This window comes from Drosophila arizonae, chromosome 5 (genome assembly GCF_054131065.1).
Source record: "Drosophila arizonae isolate 15081-1271.41 chromosome 5, UAZ_ARI_1.0, whole genome shotgun sequence".
In the NCBI taxonomy this organism is placed as follows: Eukaryota; Metazoa; Arthropoda; class Insecta; order Diptera; family Drosophilidae; genus Drosophila; species Drosophila arizonae.
Genome location: NC_142925.1, coordinates 710,425 through 736,105, shown reverse-complemented (window position 1 = coordinate 736,105; position 25,681 = coordinate 710,425). Strand labels below are relative to the sequence as shown.

The 25,681-nt window shown below is 39.1% G+C and overlaps 1 protein-coding gene and 1 long non-coding RNA gene across 5 annotated transcripts in view; one reads left to right on the top strand and one right to left on the bottom strand.

Annotated features, from left to right (window-relative positions):
• Nucleotides 1-25,681, bottom strand: part of shn (zinc finger protein schnurri) — a 53,666-nt gene that overhangs the window by 14,651 nt on the left and 13,334 nt on the right. For 2 of the 4 annotated variants that reach the window (XM_089469407.1, XM_089469409.1), the window contains exon 2: nt 16,635-16,691. In XM_089469407.1, the coding sequence (XP_089325533.1) occupies nt 16,635-16,691 (57 nt within the window). Of the gene's footprint in view, nt 1-5,478; nt 5,728-6,001; nt 6,403-16,634; nt 16,692-25,681 lie in introns of those variants that run through there. The other 2 variants (XM_089469411.1, XM_089469412.1) reach the window with 2 other exon arrangements.
• LOC149268352 (uncharacterized) lies at nt 12-4,508 on the top strand. Its single transcript, XR_016270368.1, has 2 exons — nt 12-650; nt 4,044-4,508. It is a non-coding gene; the product is annotated as an uncharacterized LOC149268352 (long non-coding RNA).

Below are 25,681 nucleotides of genomic sequence, written 5' to 3'. Positions count from 1 at the left end.
AGGGTCGCCTACTGCTGCCTCTGCCGCGGCTGCTGCTGCTGCTGAGAAATGATCAAATCAAGCAAAAACGTAGCTCCCCAACAACAACAACAGCAGCAACAACAACAGGTGACGCGAAGTGGGGGAACACAATACGACGGCTGTCGCCAGCCTGTACCCGCGCTATTGTTGATTACGTACACACAAACACATACATGCAAACATGCATAAACACGCGCACCCATACATGCACAGGCCCCCAGCAATAAATGTGTATATATGCGAATTTTTGCTGACTAAGGAAGGTCTGGGGAGCACCAGCAGCAGCAGCAACGGCAACGATAACAACAAAACCATTTAAAACGTAGAAGCACAGCACAAAACGTAGCAGTGAAAAAAATGATAATAAAATAATAATTGCTACACACACACGCACGCATGCATACATACATACTAACATATGTATGTACGTGCGCAGCGATCGACTGAGAGCGAGAGCGCCAAACAGCTAGAGTTGCCGCAGCTGTCTACACACACGAAGACCGAGGCTCTTCTCTTTGCACTCCCAGTCAAATAGCCAGCCAGCTAGCCAGCCATTACACACGAGTGAAGCACGAGCAGCCATGTGGCGACGAGCATGAATATATATATATATATTGATATGTATGTGTGTGAGTATTTAGCCTGTTTTCAATACTAACCCCCACTCATCTATGTCTATGTATATGTATATACAATATGCATGTACACACAAGCTACATGACTAATCCAAACAACTTGACAACACTGTCGCCGCCGCCACCGCCGTCGTCGCTGTCGCCGTCGCAGTCGTTGGCGTCGCTGACGCTGACGCTGCCTGCGCTTTGCTTTTGTGTATTATATTGAGTCAATTCACAAGAAACGAGGAAACCCGCCGTCGTCGTCGTCGTCGTCGTCGTCGTCGTCGTCGTCGTCGTCGACGACGTTGTTATTGCTTGAATTTTGTTTATATTTATGAGAGAGTGAGTGTATGTGTGGGCATATGTGCGCTTGGTTGTATGCCTGTGTGTGTATGTGTGCATGTGTAGTAGCTCTGTATGTCAGTCAGGCCGTGTGTGAGCGAGCATGAATCAAGCTGAAAAATTTTAATAATTTTGCTCGTGTTGTTGTTGTAGCTCGACAGCAAACGAGTTTAGCTTGTTGCTCGCGTGTATATGTGACTGTTCATGTGTATGTGTGAGTGAGTTCACTGCTGGGCTTGGGTCTGGCCTGTGCTTTGGGCAGTGCTACTTGTATTTTTTTTATTCAGCGACACACGATAATATGACGACACCAATACGAATGCAATTGGGCACTTGGAGCTTTCTAGAGCGCTTGATAAGCACTTTTTTTTTTGCTTAGTCTCTGCTGTTGCTCTCTCTTCCTCCCTCTCTCTCTCTCTCTCTGTCGTTCTCTCTCTGTGCTCTATGACGTACTCGTTTGTGTTGCTGTTGTTGTTGGGCACTCGGCAACACTTGAGCGTTTGTCGGAAATCAAATTAATGCGATTAAGCAGCGCTAACGATCGTCGCTCTTCCTCTTAATCTTTTCTTCTTTTTGCATTTAGTCCACAAATGGTTAAAGGAACGCATATGTATGTATGTGTGTTGTGCGTGTGCTGTGTGGCTGTCTGTCTGTATATACAGAGTCTGTATTAACAGAGTTGTCACTTCGGCTTCTTTTACTTTAGGATATAGCTTTTTAAACTTTATCTGTAGCTTTTAGCTATACTCCTGCCAACACTGGCGCAACCCTCGAAATCTAGAACCAAATCAGTTTTTTTTCGCTTTGTTTACTTTGCCTGGGGGTTTCCAATAGAATAAACAAATCTTTATATAAATAAATATACAATAAAAAATTCTTACTAATTTACTGATAAATTTATAAGAAAACCGCAAAAAGGTATAAATTACTATGAGCTGGCGATTTTTTTGCTTCTCTTTTTTATAGCTAACTGATAAAAGCAAATTCTATTAAAATTGTTGTTTTTATTTATATTTTGAAGTGGGTCTCGTTGAGAATTAAAGTGGGCGTGCGATGGCACCTTTGGAAGGTAGTGTCAATGGGGAATTGGAAAAGATAAGATCATAATTAAAATGTGAAATATGGCTAGGAAACTTCAGTTTAATATGATTTACGGATATACTTTAAATGTGAAATCTCTAGGAAATCTCTGAAATATAGCAGGAAAGGTAAAGTTCCATTAAAGATAGATTCACAAGAAAATAATATTTATTTATCAACAAGTTAGATATGTAAAGTTGATTTAATTATCAACTCTTCAGCTATTTCAGATGAGTAATCGAGTATATTTCGCCATTGGAGAAAATATAGAATAATCATTTTGTATAATTTTTCATTTTCCTAGCGCGGAATTTCCCAAAAAAAAAATATAAAGAACAGAAAATTGACGTCAGCAAAAATTATTTCTACCGATTTTTGGTTTTTGGCCAGTGCCAAGGCCTCAATTTAGACCAAAATACAATATATAAATAGAGTCTAATATATGGCTATTACATTTAAGATATGTAGTATATATATATATATGTATACATATACATAGAATAATTCTTGTGTATACCGACATTTAAATGAAACCGGAAATAGGGCTACAAATAATATACAGACGAAATATGTAAACGAATTTAGCTATAAAAGATATTTTAGCTATATTTCAGCAAATCGTGTGTATAATTGAAACAAGATTTTCAAAGAGAGCTAAGTTCAAAATAAACAGAGAACAAATCGCGAAACGAGAATCGAAATGCTAAAAATAATTCACGAAATACTGCCAAGAGAAAAGGCTAGAAAAAAGTGTTAAATAATTTGCCAACATTTTGTTTACATTTGAACAAAAACACGAAAATGAAATTATTCGAAACAATTGAGAACACAAACATATAGTATATACATATATTCTATAATATATGTCTTTATCTGTTGATCTTTCGATTTTTATTTTGCTTTTGCTTTTCAAATTTCAATGTGCAAAGCAAATAGTTTAATTTATTTATAAATTTCGAACTACGTAAGACGACATTCAAGTGTTTTTTCTTTTGTTTCGATGTTTTTTTTTTTTCGATTTATTTTAGTATTTATATTTTAGTTGTTGATTTTTTTAGCGGTTCTTTTTAGACATTAGCTAATTATAGTTGGTGTCTATTGGCCTTTTTAGTTAGCACATTTCAATTTGGCCATTTTTTGACAGCTTCTTCTACAGTGGCCACACCGAATAACGAACGAGGATTTTAGATGAGCTTTTAAGTGAATTTGGTAAATTTCATAACATCTATTGATAGAGTGGAATATTTTGAAGTATGGAGTAAACACAATAAATTCTTTAGTCCATCATAGCTTTTTCGGTCGTGCATAACTTTAATGGATCCTTTATATATGTATGCCTCTATATGAAGAGAGTGAACACTCAAATAACAAACCAGACTGAATAAACTGGCTTTTTTTTTTTTAATTTGTTTATTGTTCTACCATATTCTAGCTCTTATTCTTCATCCATATACAGTGAGCACTTGAATCTGAAACCAGACCATTAAATATTTCCATAGAAAGAGTTTTTAAGTGTGGGTCTATAACTACTTTGAAACATATTGAATTTGCATTCTTCTTCATTAAGCGTTTCTTCTTGTAGTGAATCTCTTCTGTATTGTTCTATTCCCATATGAAAATTCTCCATATTATATATAAAAATTTTCGTTTAATTTTTTTTCTATTTAAAAAGTTGTTTTATATGGGAAAATCCATTTCAATTTAAACAAAAGCCAATTAAATTGTTTAATATATGAATTTCTATTTCTTCAAAGCTTACGATATATTATATAAACGTACCCTCATATATAATAGTATATATACCACAACATTCTGCTATACATATCTATATCAATTAAATATTTCTCAAATCGTGCATTCAGGCGTTAAAAATCTTCAGACATATGAAAATTTAATAATAATAATTCGAAATTCTTCTGCTAATATATTTTTCTATTTATTTTTCTTGCCTCTTCTTCGTCTTCTACTTTTTGGCATTTGAAGGACGGAAATGCTTTCAGTAAGTGCGTATGTGTGTGCAGAGGTGTGTGTATGTGTGAATTTTTGCATATTAGCAAAAAATAGAAAAAGCTAAAAACAAATAAGACCAAAAAAAAAAAAAAAAAAAACAGCAATTCAAATTGTGACACACTTGAAATACACTTTCTTTGATATATCGACTTAACTGGGGGTATTCCCTAGAATTTATAATTGCTCTGAGGTAAGTGTATTTTCTTATTGAAAATGTATGTCTTGCTTGTAGATGAGTTTATAACTCTTTGTAAATTGAAATTTTATTATTTTTGGCTTATTTTATGTGCTATAAGTAGGGGTATTTTATTTTTACATTAAATAGTTTTGTTTCTATCATTTCAGCCAACACGCTATTCTAGTCGCTTGATCTCCGAGTTAGGGTATAATTTATATTTGTTAAATTAAAAACGCTTACGTAGCGTGCACAAAATGCTTGCCAAACTGGTATTTTTTTTTCGGCAGCGACTAAAGCGTAAAACAAACAGAAATCTATAGTTAATGGCTATATAAATGTGAGTTATCTAAGTGTGTGTGTGCTATGATGGCTGCTGATGAGCACGCTTGAATAAACAGTTAAAAACGTTATGCTATAGAGGCGAAGAAAAAAAACATAGAAAATTATCAACGTCTGGCTGATGGAATTTTGCGCCCACGCAGCACTTCAACTAGCTATAGCTAAATACGCATACATACACACATTTCTAGCTATTGCTGTTGCCATTTATCATATGCTCCGCGGGCATCCAGTTTCGTATCTGTTGTCAAGGTCAGGGGTTGCCTAAGCCCAAGACCATAAAAACATGTGTCGTAATATGCGTAGCAGGGCATTCCTCACACACACACACACACACACACAGGCCCGATGGGACATAACTGTTGCACACACTTAATTGTTCCCACAACGGGCATTCCTCATACTCTCGCACTCTTACCCTCTCCCGCTATCTCTCTCTCTACCACTTCGGCTGTGTCTTTCTTTTGTTTTGCTTTTAAGTGGATTTTCACCTTCTGCTTTGTTCTATGCCGTTTTGCCTGCTGCCCTTTTTAGCTGTGTCAATGACGTTGCAAGCCTTTTGTCTCGCTCGCGCACGCTGACGTCCTCGTCGTCGGTTCTGTTGCTGTTGACGGCAGGTATCCTGGCGCCGGCTTAATTTACGTTTAGTACATCGACTCACATGCAGGCAGGTAGAGAGCTAGACAGTGAGTGAGCGAGCGAGCGAATGAGAGAGCTTGTGAGAGCGCAACGTATTTAGTTCAAGTCCAATGTGTTCCTTATTGCTGCAATGTGAAATTGAGCGCACAGCATGACATATGCTTATGCCTCTTTCTATCTCTCTCTCTCTCTCTCTCTCTCTACTTCCCTCCCTCCCGTTCGTTTGATAACCTGCTGCTGCTTGCTACTCACCCGAACGTATTTGTTGTGGTTGTTGTTGGTGTTGCTTACTTTGAACTAAGCAGCAAGATGAAGTAGAGAAAGAAGAAGAACAAGATGAACAGACCTCAAAATCACGACGACTACAGCGGGGGTTGCCCTGCTGCCGATGCCGCTGCTGCTGCGGCTTGTTGTTGTTTTTATTATTATCGTATATGTGTGCGTGTTGTTGTTATTTTTGTGGCGCGCTACAAAACGTCAAAGTCGACGTCGCCGTTGCTTTGGCTTTGACTTTGTTTATTTTGAATTTTCACAAAAATTTCTTGGAATTCCTGCACTCGCACTCAGCTATAGCCGTTTGTTGTTATTGCTTTCCATTTTCTAATTAAATAACGCTTACACACACTTACACATCCATACACCCATTAAAAGTGAGGCGACTTTTTGCACTTTGTATTTTGGATATTTGATTTATTACCATATTACATACATATGAACAAACATTTCCACTCCAAAACTACTCGAACTTTAGCTCAATCGAGAGAATAAAACTCACTTTGCCATCTCTGCTGCTGCTGCTGCTACGGCGACTGCGGCGACTGCTGCTGTGATCTAATTTGATTAATTCAAAACTTGTTGGGTACGCACTGGCAGTGGCGCTGGCACTGGCACTGGGTCTGGGCACTTGCACTCGCATTCGAACTCACAATCGTAACTGTAGTCGCATATGCATTCGAACTCGCATTCTCGCCTACACACACACGTTTTGCTCGTCGCTCTTTTTTTTTTGTAGTTTGTTTCTTATTTTTGCTATTTGTTTATGTTTCACTGTTCATGCTTGCGCCTATCGCGGTATTCGCTCTTTTTATTTTCGCAGCGCTGCGCTTCGTTCCGTTCCGTTCCGGCAGGCCAACTTAACAGCACGACGTTCGATCTTCGAATGTTCGATCAACTGTTGCTACTGTTGTTGTTGCTGCTGCTGTTGTCGCTGCCGCTGCCGCTGTCGCTGCCGGCGTCTGTCGACGTCATTGTGTGTGCAGACCGGCTGCGGTTGGATTTACCAAGAGCCCAAAATATACACAGAGCGTAATAATGTGTGTGTGTGTGTGTGTGTTTGCGAGTATCTGCCTACAGAGGCGCATACATATAAATAAATTGTATTAGCTAGCATTGTTTATTTATGGCCCGCTATAATGTTGAACCGGCCCTGTCTCTCATATGTACTGGGTCGCCACCAACAACAAAAACAACGACAACAACGACGACAACGACCACGACGACGACGACAGCAGCAAGAACAACAACGACCGAAGCTAGTCAGCAAGTGCCAAGACTACGTCGGCTGTTGCGCGCCGTGACCGCTGTGTGTGTGTGTGTGTGTGTGAGTGAATATGCTCTGCTTGTTGCTCAGGGAAGCCCCAAAACACCCCGCGCACACATTTTTATTTCTATTGTTGTTGTTGCTGTAGCATGGGCAAAGACGAATAAAAGAACTCGCTGCTCGAGGCTTTTGCTTAAATGAGCGAGCGCCGTCTTCGCCGTAGCCGTTGCTGTCGCCGTCTACGTTTGCGTCTGCGTCGCTGTCACCGCGTTCTTGGCTTATTAGATCAATTGACTTTGTTTTTGGTATGTTTTGTATTTTTATTGTATACATATTTATTTTTTTTTTAGTGCGCCATTTTCTGTTGCGTTTGCCAAAAAGGGGGCGGGGGCAAGGGTTGGTTAAATTTTTGCTGTGCAGTTTTTTTTTTGCGTTAATTTATATCAGATTTTATTTGGCGCTTGCAAATTTTTGTCTTTGTTGGGTGAACATGCGATTTTGCTGTTGATTGATATTTTATTGAACAAGTGTGCGTGTGTGTGTGTGAGCTGATTTCTTTTTGGGAATCGGTCTGTTTAAGTAGCTGATTAGGATATGATAATATAGTATTTGAGGTACAGTAATGTAGTTAGAATGTGCTTGTCGTGTTATCGATAACACTGCATGAGTATGGTCTAATCTAATTGCAATTGTGAGTTGACAACAGTTAGAAACTCCCGTTGTCTGCCTCCAAATATCAACGCAAATCGAACGGAAGCGAATCGATAAGAACGGTGGCCGTCTATCGGCGAATGCACATCCCCCCGAAACAGAAATAGTTTCGATGTGCATATATGTATGTATGTACATGTGTAAACACACACATACATGTGTACGTACATGTGTGCATATACATATTTAGACAGTTGACGTACGATAAGGCCGAACAGTAAGAACCGTTGATGATATCACAAAAAAAGGTAAACAATCTAATCAATAAACACAGTATAAAGCCATGACGAGCACACAGACACGTATGTGTGCATGTGTGTGTTTGTTTGTAATGTGAGCAATCGGCATAGTCGAATAGGCCGATCCCCTCGCACTCTTTGCACGCGACGATTGATTACAGGCAATAAAACGTCTTTCGAACCGATTGACTTAAAAATAAACACAGACAAGCACACACACACACACACACATACAGACAATTAACACAGCTGAGTGGGAGATAGAGCAAGAGCGAGAGCGAGAGCGGGGCAAGTGGCACCAGAAAGAAACTGCAGTGTTGACGACGTCTTATTCATTCACGCATTGAGTAATCGATATACAAACACACACACACACACATAGACACATACATACACTCGGCAAATGAAACCATTAAGCGCAACATAAAACAGCCGTTGCAATGTAGGCGCAGAGAGAAGAGGCGAAGAGAGCGAGAGCACAAGATGGGAGAGCGAGACACTGCAACCAGAAGCTATGGTTCGGCCAGTGCCGCCAAAGTGGCGGCTACAGCGCAGACGGACAAGCAAAGCACAAACAATCACTGGAGCCAAAGGCAACAACAACGACGACGCCAACGACGACGCCGACGACGACGACGGCGACGTGATCATGTCTGGACAGTTCAGCAATGCTGGCGACGTTGTCGGCTCCAACTTTGTTATTATTAACGCTCGTGCACATGCCCACGATTTGAATGTGTTTGTTGTTGGTGTTGTTATTGTTGCTGTTGCTGCAGTCGAACAGGTTTGAACTCGGTACGTTTCGGTCGATATTAAACGTAATCAATAGAGTTAACTTCTTTAATTGAGCAAGCAGAAAAAGCAATGTCGTCGTCGTTTAACAAAAATAATAATACAAAAAATACGCACGACATAAGCGAAGCGATGCGACAATCAAAACTAATTGAAAAGGCGAAAAAAGAGAACAGCAACAATAACAACGGCACAAACTAAGTAACAGAAGGAGTGCGAAAAGGGAGCGTGAGAGGGCGCGAGAGAGCCGTCACTTAAGTGTGACCAAGACACAAGATGACCTGTTGAGCTTCAAAGGCACTCGAACAGCAGTTGTTGTCTCTCTCGCTCTCGCTCTGCTCTCTCTGGGCTGTTCTTGCTTCACGCTTCAACGCATTTGAGCGGGGTGTCAGAAGAGCTTTTCGTGAGGCTGCTTTACGCCTAATCAAATGCAAGAATAGCAACAACAACAACAACGAGGACGACAACGACTATTAAGAGTATTGCTTACTCATGGGGCAAGGCTCATTGAGCATTGCATAGTTTAGGGCGTGCTCTTCGTAAATGCTTAACGGTTAAGGATGTGGTTGAAAGCAAAGCTGCTTGGCTGGGCTGTGTGTGAGTGAAGAGTGAGGGGTATGAGAGACTGGTTAAAGCTCTTGTAACAGGCAGGCGAAAGCCGCTTTAATGTTATATAAAAGTATGTATATTTATCTAAAGATAACACAACCCATCAATATGCAGAATGAGGTATACAAAACTAATAGCAATCTATGTAACAGCAAATGAGTAGCAATCAAAGTTGATATATATTGAGTATATACCTCTAATTTGATTAAGGGCCTGCTGTTTACCCTTTAAGCATTGGCATGGGGTATATACAGTTTCGGCCTTATTTTATTTAAATAAATCATTTGTATACCCGCAAAAAGCAGAATGGGGTATATAAGATTTGTAGAGCTCTATGTATGTGGCCCAGATATACTTTTTCTTAAACTGCATACAGGGTATGCCCTATTCATTCCTTGCCTAAATAGGGCTTCCTTAATGGCTCTGGCCAATCGATCTATGCGTCAGCGGCAAATATTTTTGGACCTTAGTCAACATTGGACCCAAACGACCGCAAGTTCAGTCAAATGGATAAAGTCGGGGTATCAAAAATTAAAACGAACATTTCAGAGACTCGAGCCAAAGTCGAGGCTCGTTTCGAGCATTTGAAACGATTCGACTGGGATCCACTAAAGTTGGCTATTAGAAAATGTTGATTGCTCATTTGTTGACACGCAACGTTTGCCGTGTTTCTATTTTCAGACAGCCGCAGCGAACAACAAAAGTCAGACAAGCAGGAAAAAAGATTTGGCTAAGGGAATGACAGCTAATGGATACCCTGTAATGCATTGAAATCTGACTAATAGGGAATTTATTATATTCGTAGTAGAGCAAAGTCTCGTCATGTTTCATCGACACTTATTTAAGTTAATTCATAGTTGGCACACTAAAGATACCCTGCATCATTTTTTGACGGAGCTCAACTGTAAATAATATTGACACTACTTGATAGACTTTTATGAATAAATAATTAACAAACAACTCTTCATCATACTTCACAAATGCTTGTTAAAGATACCCTGTAATTGCCTATGGTCGATACTCTAAAATTTCGTTGACTTAGGGTTTTTTTTAATATACAGGATATAATAAGTATAGTTATATGATCTTTGCTTGTTTTCCTCTCAATTAGTCTTCGTTGTATGCCTCTAGTCACGCATACACAATGGCATATAGGGTATATTGGGTGTAAATTTTTGGTTAATATTTGCACAACTCAATTCAAGCCCAAAAAAATCAAACAAAGTTTGTATACACAATCGTATATATAGGTATATATGTATATACACATACATATATTTCTATCTCTCTTTAGTCGTCTATGAATGACGATGACTGCCAGACCATAAAACTAGCTACAACAACAGCAACAACAATTGAGAATCGACAATCGCTAAGTGCGCGCACGTCATGAGCATTTGCATATTTCGTATTTCGTATTTCGTATTTTATATTTTGTATTTCGTATTTTATTTTGTTTTTCGTATTTCGAATTTTGTAGATAGAGAAATACGTTAATTGTATCTACATCTACGGCACAGAGCGATTGAACATTGAACTGCGCATGGAATTGCGATTGGGGCTGGGTCCAATCGACTGCTGAGTACTGCTCGGCAGACAGACGGATCGACGGACTGACTGACTGACTGACTGGCGAGCAGAGTATTTCGGGTTGGCGTCATGAAAAAGTCACTGAAAATCACATTCTTTATCAGCTCTAGGAGCACGTCGCATAGTAATAAATTCAATTTATATTTTTAATAAATTTGCTAAGCGATTTGTCAAGAAATTATGATTTATGATCAAGTTTTCCTTAAGGTGATCAATTATACGAAAGGCCTGAAAAATGCATCGAAATTCACATGACTTTTTCAGCAGCTATAAATGCGATAAATTCAATTGCTTAGCTTTATGCAATATTATTACTCAAATAATTCAGCATTTAAATAATGATCTAAAAATAGCTGTGCATAGAAATCCAAAACTGTTTTAAAAATTTGTTAAACCACTAATATAAAATAATTACCTAAAAATAATTAACTACATGCCTAAGGCAATTATCCAAAAATAATGACAGATCTACCAACAATGATCTAAAAAGAATTATTTAAATTAGTGAACTAAAACAATGATCGAAAAGTAGTTCATTAATATTTATGTAAAAGTCTCTAAAAGTTTGTAAATAATTTACTATTATTTTTAAACCAGCATCTATGTTATTTAAAATGATCTAAAAAGAGTACTAATTTAGACACGTTACTTTTTAGCATATTTAGCATATCAGAGCCCAAAAAATTTCAATTTTTAGCTCTAGTCTGTCTAGTTTTCCTTTATGACACCTACAACTTGTAACTATGCAAATTGGCGCTACATAGGTATCTCTTCTCAGGCTAGGTTGTGTTCTTCAATCAGGTGATCAATCATGCAGTCAATCAATCAATCAGCTCAGCAAAAGTGCGTCATATGAGGTGTTATAAACGAGCGCAAAAAAAACAAGTAAGAAAGCTCTAGTCGAGACTGCTCGACTACGAGATCCCCTGAACCCTTGGAGTGTTAGCTATTTCAATCATTTTTCGCGTCTTTCAGCTTACACAAGAAACACACACACACACGCATACACAGGCATACATACACACACACACGCATACAGACACAAACGCATACACACACTCACATACACACACACATACACAAACACATACATACACATACACAAACACATACACAAACACATACACACACAAACACATACACACACAAGCACCCACGCATAAACACGCATGGGCTGCAGTGTGCGCTTACTATGAGAACTTAATTGTTTAATAACTTTTTTTATGGACGTACGATCTTCATGAAACTTTCAGATTATGATTATAACGTGGATATGCATGTAATTGCCAAAGCACAAGTCTCTAGTATTTGAAATACGCTTTTTACAAAAGTGAGGGTGAGGGGGTGAATTTAAGGGTGGGGGGTAAATTTTAACAAAAACCGAAATTGTATAAATTGCATATAAGCATACATTAAAAATTTGGAGACTCTAGCAATAAAGGTGTGGAAGATATAATTTTATAACTGGTTTTCGATAAGGTTTTTTATCGATAAAAAAAGATCGGGATGAGTTATCGATTTTTAATGATAAACTTGATATGCGCGCTGTAATTACGGACATTTGAAAAAAAATTTGAAGTCTCTAGCTCTTATATCTTCTGAAATCGACGCGTTCATACATACGGACAGACGGACAGACGGACAGACGGACAGACAGACGGACAGGGCCAAATCAACTCAGCTCGTCACCCTGATCAAGAATATATATACTTTGTGGGGTCTGCCACGCCTCCTTCTCCCTGTTACATACATTTCAACAAAACCATTATACCCTGATTTCCCATTGAAAATGGGTTCAGGGTATAAAAATCAAAATTGAGAAACCCAACTCGAATTTTACATGTGTTGGCCGAATAGATTGTGTACGTGTGTGAGTGTATCTATATGAGTGTGTGTGTGTGTGTGTGTGTGTGCATAATATGTGCCCTGTCTATTGCTCGATTATAATTCTCTGGCACTAGAGTCTCACTTCACAGTGTCTCTGTCAGCTTTGTGTGTTTTGGTTGTTGTTTTTGTTGTTGTTTCGAGGTATCAGAGCGCATGAGTTCATTCTGTGTCATGTTGTAGCTGCTCTGCAAGTGTGTGTGTGTGTATGTGTGTAGTTGGTCTGTTGGCTGTGGACTTGCCTTGGCGGCTGCGACTGCTGATTGGGAATCGCCAGTTGGGCGACTGTTGAAGAGCTTTGCCAGTCGCTGTGAGGCACGCAGATACTTTTACACACACACAAAGAGAGAGATACACACACACACTCATACATTTGCTATGAATTTGGTTTTATATTAAGCAGTCGAGTAGCTCTACAGACGATCGCAGACTTGCGACGCCAATGAAAATATGCTGTGAATGTTCAGCTGCTGCTGCTGCTGCCGCTGATGATGATTGTCGTCTATCTGTATCCGTGGCTGTGCAAATGTATCTGTGGGCAGCAACAATCTATCTATGACTGAGTAAATGTATCTATAGCTATGACAATGTATGACTATGACTATGCGAATGTATCTGCACTTGTATTGAAATGTATCTTTAGCTGTGTATCATTGTAAAAGTATCTGTAGCTAAAGTAAATGTATCTATAGATATGTTAATGTATCTACAGATATGCAAATGAATTTATGTATACTGCTAATGCATCTATGGCTCAGCTATAGTTCAGTATCTATAGCAAATGTATCTATGATTGCCAAATTGTATCTGTCGGTATTAGGGTAAATGTATCTGTATCTAAGAAAAAGGTATCTGCATCTCTGGAAAAGTATCTACATCTCTAGTAAATGTGTCTGTAATTGTTCTTAATGTATCTGCATTATTGTAAATGTAAATGATGCAATGCAAATGTATCTATAGCTATTGCAATGAGTATAATCTATCTATAAACTTGCTCAGAATTGCTAAAAGTGTAATTGTAATTGCTCTAAATGTATCTAAATGTAGTTGTGCATCTAGTAAATGTATCTATAGCCACTCAAATGTTCTCCCGGCTATTCGAATCTATCTTTGCTCTATTTGTATTTGCCTATGCACAGCCGTGGCAGCTGTTGGCCGCTAGCCGATGGACTTGCGTCGCAGCTAGACAGCCGCGAGACAGCGTAATGACGTGCCTCAGTGCATTCGGTACCTGTGCAAATCCCGAGCTCAAACTGCAGACAGGCTGGCATCATTAAACCTGACAGATTTTAGCGGGTAAAAACCCATAAAAATCATCAATAGAAACTTCAATGCTGAGCGAAAACCTTAGCGCCAAGAGAGAAGCGAATCGAAGCCACTTGACTGCCAGACCTAAGGGCAGCGGCAGCAGCGTCAGCCGGGCTATTAAGAGGGCTTAGGCAACTCAGGTAGCCAGCTCGTCGAGGTTCTCAATTGCTTCTGCGGAAAAACCCAGCTGTGAGTGAGCCATGGCAACGGCTAAGGCTTTGGCTGTGGGTGTCAGGCGAGTTATTGCAATCGCATATCCTTGCACCTTAAGCAACTGCCCGATCCTAATTAGATTTGAAGTGTTCTCGGAAAAGGGCTCGAGGGCTGGTAAACAATATTAAAACTGTTTACGAAATTAAGAGAGAAGAGAAAGCAAAGCTGAAGTGGTTCAAGAAACTGCGAGAAGAGGTGGGAAAAGGTGTAAAATTTGGACGAACCGATTTTGATATGTGAAAAAATATGAGATGTTAAAAGTTGAGAATTTCAATACATGTTTAATTTGCGAGGAATTTATAGAGAATTAAAGAACTATAGTCAGAATAGACCAATTAACTATGGATGCTATAAAGCAATGTATCGCCTTTCAGTTCAGTTGCATTGGCATTTCCATTTGAACATGAAATCAAGAAATATCCTCTCTATAATTTAAAGTTCCATATACCAGTCATATTAGTATATACATATATATTTATATATACTACTATATCTAAATTTGACACTAAATTGAATTATTCTCGAATTTGTCTTCCAACTAAATTTGATTTATTGTTCGCGCATCTTTTTGTTGTTGTTTCTTAATTGCCGAACTTTATCAGAAGGTACGAATTTGTTGGGGCCAATCTAAATTCCATTGCCCTGCCCCCAGCTATATACAAACACACACACAGAGACATGCATACATACATATATGTGTCTTTATTGGTCTACATACATATACATATATCGTAACGTATCTACGTCACGTAAGCGCTTATCAGTGGCTTTGATAACGAAAGTGAAATGGCAAAAGCAGCTGGCAGAATAAAATGCGAGCTATATACATAAATACACACACGCACACACACACACACACATGTATATGCATACATACACACATTTATATAGCTGGGAACATCTAGTACGCCGTGCTTAAGTCATAATCTCTTGTTGATATGCGTATTAAATTCTTTCAAAGTGTGCGTGAGTGCGTGTGAATGAGCAAATGTGGGGATAGGGAATATTAGTTTGTTGAGGCTGTATGTAACAGAAAGATACATGCATATCGCTAGATAACTATATGCCATGTTTATAGTAAGATAGATCTAATTATATTTTTAGATAAATATAGAAATATGAGTTTATATATATTTTCATTTTCTACCTGCATATCTCTCTCTTCCTGAATCTATTTCATCACTCATTTGGCTCTCTGCCTTTCTCTCTCTCTCTCTCTCTCTCTCTCTCTCTCTCTCTCTCTCTCTCTCTCTCTTGACATTAGAAGTAGACAGAAGTATAGTTTCTCTCAGTATCTCTCATTATCCCTCTCTCTCTCTCTTTACTTTCTTCTAGAACCTAATGTGCTTGTTAGAGCATCTACTAGTCGCACATGCCCCACTTGTGCGCACCGACTCGTTCTTTTCCATAGGCAACGCATATTGTTATTATTGTTATTCTTAATATTATTATTATTTCATTTATTTATTTGTTGCGTTGCGCTACGCTGCGTTGGATGTGCGTACTTCTATCATGAATCACGCCATTCGCGTTTTTATCAACTTCTATTTTATGCTCGCATTTATATACGCATGTGTATGTATGTATGTGTATGTATGTATGTGTATGTATGTATGTGTTGCCCATATCAATATTGTCGAGCATTGACATATATATAGTATATATACATAGCATTTAAATAGTCGCTCGTCTCCAAGTGTAATTGCCCCAGCCATAATAACTGTATTAAATGGTATTGAATATCAAATAACGGGTCAGACTACCGGAGGGTTGGACGAAGTGGGGCCAAAAAAGCTAGAAGAAGAGCGACAAGGAATGGGCTGACATAGAAAGTTCGACCTAAGCTGGGGCGTACTACGCCTTTCCCTGATAACGCACCAGGGAAACAACAAAGGACAAACCGAAACCCAGCCGAAGGTCAACGATATAAAATTATAAATAAATAATACAAATAAATAAATACATAAATATATATTTGTGCGTATACAAAATAGCTGAGCCAAGTGTGGTAGTTGATGAAATATTGTTACAGTATTCGATTTTCTTTGATTGAAGATTATTATTAGAAATCATCAGTTGATTAAAATACAGAAATCCCGCAATCAAAGTCAAAGTCAAGAAACATAATAGGTAACTCCAAGGCATTTTTCTAGTTCTTCTGGATTGCGATGGGTGCTGATCTTCAATCATTCAGTCAATCAATAAACAGTAAACAGTAAAGTATATAGTTTAGTAAGTATGGAAATGTCATAACCTAGCACTATAATAAATCAGACTGGATTTTATTCCTAATTCGACATGTCAGACTAATTTATATTGATTTATATTCGAGCTTTCCAATACTCTTCAATCAGTCAATCAATGAGTTGATTTTGCCGATGATTCAGTGTGACTCTATCTCTAGCCTTATCTGCGATAGCCCCTAGAGATAGCAAAAGCCCTGACTTTGAAATATATCAGGCGAGACAATATAAGGCATTCGAAACTCCCATAGATAATACGATGAATGATCCAAAACTTACCTTTCAATTTCTCGCGCGTTGACTCCAAAGTATTTTTACGAGAATTAACAGTGGATTCTGGAGATAGAGAGAAATAGAGAGAGAGAGAGTTTAGTATATCTGTCTAAAAATGTTATAGATTATATAGCTTATAAAAATTCCTGAGTAAAAATTTATTTTTGATTTATAGCAAATGTGTATATTAATAATATACTTTTATACCCTCTAACTGAATTCTAAGTAGAGTCATTCCTTTATACAGATATTCCACTATATATATCTTGTACCATACAACGATTTTCAATATTACCCCAATTTTGACTAGCTCTACCCCAGCGACGCGAACAGTGAATTGTATAAAAAATTGGCTATAAGTAAATCTATTTAAACTTTTATTCAGACTAAATGTCGAGGCCCCACGCATTGACACTGACATTTCACTCTGTGACGTCAGATATATGTATGTGTGAGTGTGATCTACACACATTCGTGTATGTGTGTGTTTTTAGTGAGCAAATGTTGCTAATTTTCCATGGGCAAACGCAGAAGGCCAGTCAAAGCAATATTTAAGAAAGATCTAAGCAAAATACATATAAATTATAGAGACAGACATGCAAATGTGTATGTGTACATATAGTATATTATATATATTTAATATATACATATGTACTTTTACTTTTATTTATTTATATATGTTTTGCTTGCAAATTGTTTACAAACGAATTTCTTGGCTCAATTTGCTAATTTTAAACGTCTGCCCAAAAAAAAAAAAAAATAAATACACTTGAGTACTCAAGTATGTACATACCCACACACACACATACATACATGCTTATAGTATACCAGTGTGTGTGTGTCTTCTTTCTTGTCTGTGCCAAAACGCATAGACAATGTTAAATGTTCTATAAATAAAATCGCAACGCTGGCAAAAAAATTCCCAAAACAAAACAAAAAGTACCAAAGGAAATTAGAAAGGCCCAATTAGTCGCATAGTAAATGCCCTTTATCTAAACTCTATATGTATGTATAAAGTGACAAAGCTCATGTAACTGAGTTCGAAGTATGATACTGTATGTATATATAATATGATATATATATATATAATATATATGTTAAATTACTATTAAATCTCCTCCTCGTCGAGTTGCCTCATGAATTGAATATACTCTGTACCAGGCGCTCATAGCTAAGCAGACGTGACAAGCGCTTTGTTTAGTATTGGCACAGGGTATTCATAAGTTTCGGTCAGCCAATTGCGAATGACGCACTTTTCCAATGAACGGCACATTCCACTGTCTCATTCTCATAATGTGCCATTTCCAGATGTTGCGCTCACTCCCGACCTTTCTCTGTCTCTCTCTCTCTCTCACTGTCTTTGTCAATTGCCTATTCCGCTTGACTGGGCTGCGCAGTTGACTTTTGCACAATTCTTTTGCTGTTGCTGTTGCGCTAATATGATAACAGAGAATGCACACATATGCATGTACATGTACGTGTGCGTGTGTGTGTAGAAAAGCGCGTAATTACAAAATACAGCGAGATTAACGAGTCTTATCAGCTCAGCACAAGCTGAATTATTGTCTTGCTCAATTGTGAAGTACACTCAAGAGTGTGTTTGCTTGCACAAGTATTCACACGCTCACACACCATCAAAGTGTAATCACATTGAGCTGCACTTTGAACGCGTTCACTGATAAAACATAACTTTAGAAATCGCCTTAAAGTATGCTGCTTGCTTGAAAAGTTCGTTAAAAACGAGTTTGTGCGCATTGGCGATGCCCTATAAATAACTGTCATTAAGAAAAAATATACATTTACACACAATTTATCTAACGCTAAAGCTCACGCAATCATTGCTTAGTGACGTCACATGCTCAAATATAGCGCGAAGCGGAGCTCACACATACACATCGCTACATAGAGAGAGAAAGAGCGGCAGAGAGCGTGCGATTCATGCTAATTGTTTTTTTTTTTTTTTTTACATTTGCGGCAGCAATTAGCAAAGGCCGAATATGTAGCAGAAGCAGCAGCAAAAAGAACGTAACAATAAGCGGCTTCCCCAGCACACGTTCACACTCACACAAACACACGACGCAGAAAGACGCACACAGATAGATACGACGTAAAACTGGTTGCGACGTAACCAGTTTTAAACTAAAGCACAAGAAAAGAGGCCCCAAAGCAAAAGCGCATGAGTCGCAGCGCCGATGACGACGACGACGTCGGCGACAGCGATGGCTTTGCCAATTTCCAGTCATGTTATTGTTGCTCTTCTTCTTGACTACTTTTAGAGCCTCTGCTTTGCTGCTGCTGTTGTTGTCTTGTGCCATGTAAGCTCATTTATGTATGTATTTGTATGTGTTGATGTGTATGCGTGCATTGATGCGCATGTTTCCGCTTTCGTTGGGCTGTCCCAGTGTCCAAACACGGTGAGAGACGCCAACAAGTCGGCGGTCATAAACAAGTGCGGCAGGTGGTAAAACAGCAGAGGCCAAAGCGGCGGCGAATAGCTCCTCTGCCTCTGCTGATGTAGCCGCTGCTTATTCTTCTTCTTCTGCTGCTGCTGCTACTCATTCTGTGAATGATGCGTGCGCAAAACGCGGTCGCGTTGTATGCCTGCTGCTACCTGCGTGAACAACTTCTTGTTCTTCTCGTTCGCCTGTTTCCTTGCGCCTGTCATTCGCAGTCGCCTTCCACAAATGCTGCTTGCCTGGTCGCTGCTTTAATTTGCATGCAGGCTCTTTTTCTTTTCTCTCTCTCAGCAGAATACCCTGTGCACGCGCTGAGGCGTGCGCGTTGCTTTGAGATATGTATAATTTAGAGACGTTATCTGATGATTTTATTAAATAAATATGTCGCGATTCGTGACTCAATGTTGTTCATGGAAATTCGAGTTACAAATAGAGACTTTTACTATGTTAATTCCACTTAGGGTTTGTAATTAGAATTGCATGTTATACAGGTATTTGCTTTACAGTTACAAACGAGCGTAGGTTGTCACTGAGTCATTCATTCATTCACTCATTTATACAACCTCGTTCCATAACTAAAGTTCAGACGGCAGCATTAAGTGACAGTTAACCAACTGACCGAGTCAGCGCGGGAGTTAACTGTATATCTCCACACAAGAGTCACAGTTAAATCTGCTGAAAAACAATAACAAAGAACGAGAGAGCAGCAGAGTAGAGGCAGCCACAACGACAGCAACAACAGATCAACATTGCAGTTGACGGAGTAAACGAGCAATTCCAATAGTTGATTTCAATTTCATTTACATGCTATTGCCGCTCTCTTACACACTCACACTCTCCCCTCTGTTCAGCTTTCACCTCTATCTCTCTCTCACTAGCTATCTCCATCGACTGTGTGTCGTTCCCAATTTAATCGGCTTGTTGCCTGTGACGTATGACAAGCGTAAAGCAGCCGCAGCAAATGAAATATGCGCGAAGCAGCACAAAAACCAAATGAAATGAAACGTTAAACGGCAGCAACAACAACAAAACAAAAGGAATGAAAGAAATAGCAGCAGCAGCAGCAACAGCAACAACAAAAAAAAAAAACTTTTTGCATATGCGCCTGTTGATTGCGTAATTAAACTGCTCGACTTTACAGCGGCTGCTGCTCCTCCTCTACAACTCTGTGTTGTTGTTATATTTATATTTTTATACTCTTTGCATTGTTTCTGCATAGCTCCGAATATATGTGTGTGTGTGCATTCTAAACGCAATATTCCTTGCTCTTTAGCTTGGAATTCGTAATAAAGTCAAACACAATCAAATAAAGCTGAACAAAAATGTGAAAAGTATAAGAATAAAAATGCATGAGCTACATTTATTTTTATTTTTATTTTTTTATATATTTTTTTAGTTCAGTTGCTGCCAATTTCTGCAGCTGCTTGCACATTTAATTGAAAGAAACATAAAAAGGCGAATAGAGAAATATGTATGCAAACGTGTGGGGCGCAACGGGTGAGAAGCGAACGGGGGCTGTGGCCTGGGCGGGCCAAATCCAGTTACGTTTACAGCTGCAACACAGACGGAATCAACGGAATCGGCATTGCAGCCAAGACCCACGTGAGACTTTGCGAATAATGCGCGGAATGTGTGCAAAGTGCGTGGGCCACACACAACTGCACGGGAAATAGATATGCATGAGTGTGTGTGGAAACGGAATGGGACCGGGGAGCAGGCGGCGAATACGAGCCGACGAATTGAAGTCACAAATTAGATTAGAATTGAAATTGAAGTGGTCGGAGCTCTTATCAGCAATTGCTAATTGTTCAGTTCTAGTAGATTCCACTCACTACTCACACATTCAAACACATACACATGGGCAGAGCTTGTGCTATTGAACCTTATTAATCATTCGCAGTTCGCCTAAATAAACTGTTTACAATTCTAATCATAGCTGATAGCCAAATCTTAATCAACAGTAAAAAATGTTCCATGGCAAAGTTATTATCATCTTAATACGTTTCAAGTAGCGCTATAAAAGGCGTTAAATTATCAATTTTATGGTATTTAAATACAAATAAATATACACAAAAACATACATATGTATATACACGAAAAAAAATATTTAAATTTTTTCTTATTGAATTTTTTCTTAAGTATTCCAAGACACAAAGTCATACAATTTCCCAGCTTAAGAATGTGCGTGGGAAATTTGTTACGTCCTTGCTTAAAATACCAATTAGAGTAGCCCGAAATGTTAATCGTTTGGCCACGCGATATATTGAAATGCAAATGCACAGATGCTACACAAACGTAAATGATTAACCCGTGCGACTACGTACAACACAGCCCACACAGGCATACTTACATATGTAAATGATGAGCAAACACAGTTAACGAGAATGAGATAAAATTTCGCACACACTGACTCTCATGCACAGACAAGCACTCACACAACTGTTAACAGTGGCTACTCACACAGCCACACACATGCACGCATATAGCAATTGACTATCCAAATCTCGTTCTGCTTCTTATTTGTTCGCACTACAAAAGCTCAAAGCAAAAAGCAAAAAGCGATGCCAAAACGGCTGACAGCGCGCAAAACGCAATTATGAAAATTTATTCACTTTAATGCTTAATTTCCTTTGAATTATACGTTGCTCACGTTCGCTCTCCCGCCCGTTCGCTCTCACGAACTACTCTGCTCGCTCTCACGTTATGCTCTCTCTTAATTTGCCTTTCAATTTTGCTTTGACGTTCAATCGCTGTGCCGCAGCCGCTGCCTCTGCCGCCGCCGCAGTCGCAGAGGGAATTCCCTGTTGAGTGTATATTGTTGAGTGTGTATTGCTCTCGCTCTGTCTCTCTCTCGCCAGTGCATTTGTTATCGCTCACTCAAGCTGTGAGTGTGACTCGTTAGGCATCTGTTTGCTTTTCAGCTTTCAAGCTTTATTACACGCACATTGTGTTTGCTGTTGTTGTTGTTGCTGTTGTTCTTGTGTTTGTTTTGCTTTGACGTTTATCATTTGCTATGAATTGCTTTCGGCTGTTTCTGCCGTTGTTATTGTTATTGTGGCTGTATTTCGTTTTTGCTTTTATTGTGCAGTTAATTGCTGTGCATTTGCGCTTCAACTACTTGAGCTTTGTATTTCGATTGTGTTTGCTTTGTTTAGATAAGATTTCACGCCTTTTCTTGTCCACATTTTTTGGCCTACGTACAGAAATATATATTTAAATGGATTTTGGTCTTTAATTGACTCAAAGTTTCCCTTTTGGTGTTGTCTTAGTTTAATTTAATTTTCCTTTAACTTTGCACCTTTCTCTCAGCTCTGTCTTATCACCAGCTTCCAATCGTCGATTTGGCCTTCACTTTTCCTACCACCTTTGCCCCATTCGGGCCGTTTTACGCTGAAATTTATAGCCCAGCTACGTTCTGGCCAAGAGATTTATGCGTTGATCTGCGTTAACATAAATTACAAAGGAAAACGCAAAAGAAAAGCGAAAAGTCAGCACAGACTTGGCACAGACTCCACTGCCTCAACAATGTATCTGTATCTGAATCTGTATTTGTATCTACAGCTGTAAGAAACGTTTTTGAATACATGTGAAAGTATCTAAAGCTGTAGAAACTGTATCTTTACCTAGTTGTAATGTATCTATTGCTCTGAAATTGTATCTATAGCTGTACAAACGTATTCATACATGATTGTATGTAATTGCAAATGTATCTTTATCTGCAGTCAATATATTGTTAGCTGTTGCAAATGTATTTATAGCGCTCGGAAAGTATCTAAATCTAGAAATCCTTATCTGTATCTAAGTATCTGCAACTCAGCTTATATCTGTGCTCGTGCCTGAGTCTGAGCCTTCCAATGTGACACACAATTTCATTTCATTTATATTTTATGCGTTCGCTTCCTTTCAATGCGCAAAAGATACACACGCACACGCACACACACACAGACTGCGGCATCGATTTAGATTCGCGTCTGTTGCTGCCTCAAAGCGGGCAAAAAAAAGTATCTGTTGCTCCATCCTGTGGCAACAGCTGCTGCCAACGTTTTGCTCTTTCTCTCAGCCAAAAGGCGCAAAATAAGCAACGTCCCTCAGTCCGTCCGTCCGCCCGTCCGCCCGTCTGTCTGTCTCTCCGTCTCTCTGTCTGTCCTCAATCAACTTCTCACAGATACACTTGTGCTCTGCCTTTGCTTTTGCCTTGTGTCTTTGTATCGCTGTCTCTTTTTTGTCTCTTTGCTGCGTTCTATAAACAGAAGTTTTTTCTGCTTCTTCTTCTTCTTCTTTTTGGTTTTTATACCCTGAACCCATTGAAAATGGGAAATCAGGGTATAATGGTTTTGTTAAAAGTATGTAACAGGCAGAAGGAGGCGTGGCAGACCCCACAAAGTATATATATTCTTGATCAGGGTGACGAGCTGAGTTGATTTGGCCCTGTCCGTCTGTCTGTCCGTCCGTCCGTCCGTCTGTCCGTCTGTCCGTATGTATGAACGCGTCGATTTCAGAAGATATAAGAGCTAGAGACTTCAAATTTTTTTTAGAATGTCCGTAATTACAGCGCGCATATCAAGTTTATCATTAAAAATCGATAACTCATCCCGATCTTTTTTTATCGATAAAAAACCTTATCGAAAACCAGTTATAAAATTATATCTTCTACACCCTTATTGCTAGAGTCTCCAAATTTTTAATGTATGCTTATATGCAATTTATACAATTTCGGTTTTTGTTAAAATTTACCCCCCACCCTTAAATTCACCCCCTCACCCTCACTTTTGTAAAAAGCGTATTTCAAATACTAGAGACTTGGGCTTTGGAATATACACACATATTCACCAAATGATTACGCTCTAAATGTTTCATGAAGATCGTATGTCTACAAAAGAAATTATTTAACAAATAAATTCTCATAATATTGCCCACACTGCAGCGCAGCCCAAGCGCAGTCGCTGCTTACTGCGCAGTTAGCAGAGCGCAGGCTTATGCGTGCGTGTGGATGCATGTGTATGTATGTGTGCATAAAAGAAGTGCAGAATGATTAGAATATCAGCTTGGAGGGTTCAGGGTATCTCCTAGTCGAGCAGTCTCGACTGGAGCTTTCTTACTTGTTTGCTGTGCTTTTGCAGACATTGGCGGCGCCTTCGACTTGGACGTGCTTTGCGCTACGACGCGCTACGTGCCGCATTCGTGACGTGACTTCCTTCTAATTCGCTGGCCCACTGCATGTTTGAGGGGGGCGTGGCAGTTGGGCACATGTTGAGTGTTTTGGCTCTTTAGAGCAAAGAACTTGTTGTTAGCACGAAAGTCTGCTCGGATGCTAAAATTATTTCTAATTCTATTTCCGCTTACGTTTAATAGCCGTTCAATTCGTTTACAGAAGTTGTTCGATTATAGCTGTTAGCTTAACAGAGTGCTGTTAGCTGCCGTCTGTTACGTTTTTCTTCTACTGCTAAAGTCCTAGCTGTTAGCTCTTAGCTGTTAGTAGTCTAATACAGGTTCTTATTCGCTTTACTCGTTCTCTCTCAGCTTTTGCTTCTTCCCTCAGCAGTTTTCCCCGGCTGGCCAGGGCTCCAAATGCGCATAACATTTGGAAACATAAAGTAAATCAATGCAGCAACAACTTAGTTGGCCTTATTTAGCAACACGGCCAAAACATTTGCCAAAGGCAATGCCATAAACTTGACTTTTTCAACTGCTTTTGTCGTGCAGCAAAGCCAAAAAACTGAAACGCTTCACTTTGAACAGGCCGCCGACTGCAGACACTGCGACGTCGCGCCGTCTGTCCCGCTGGCCGTTCCTCCACCGTCCACAAGCTGTGCAGCCACCGGCTGGGTCTTTAACCCAAGACGCGAGATACTGTGACGGCGACATCGACTGCGACTGCGACTGCGACTGCATCTGCTGCATCCTTGTTGCAGTCAAAGAGTCAAACTTAAACCTGTCTCAGCATCAAGTGTGTGAATGTGTGAGTGTGTGTGTGTCTGGTGTATCCCTACACTGAGAGAAAGTTGATCGATGAGCTGAGATTTTCACACGCTAACTAACTATTTATCTATCTACTTATCTAGCAATATCTAAACATGTATCTACCTAAACGTATCACCTTTCTATCTGTCTATCGATCAATCTATGAATCTATCTGTCAAGCTATATCTATTTATCTACCCTTTTATCTATTTATCATTTATCTAACTTTGCAAAATCTATCGGCAACAGATCTGTCTATCCGTTTATCTTTATATCAATTTACTTTTTATTTAGCTATCTTTACATATCTATCTATCTTTCATTTCATCTAACGTCATTTTAATGTCTTAATTTTACTTCACCTCGCTTTTCTTTCAGTGTAGATCCGTTTTGATTGTCTGCCCAGTTTGTTTTGTTTTGCCCATTTTTTTATTCACTTGTTTTTTTTTTTTTGGACATCGAGTGTTGGCCATTTGGCTGGCCCTTTTGGCTGGCCCTTTGGCTAGGCCTAAACACAGCGACGGCGGACTACCTGACGCCTTGGCCCTGCGTTCGTATCTTTGTATCTCTCGCGTCTCTCGTTTCAATTTATTGTATCTGTATCTCCTGCTCGCTGTGCAACATATTCATATTTAT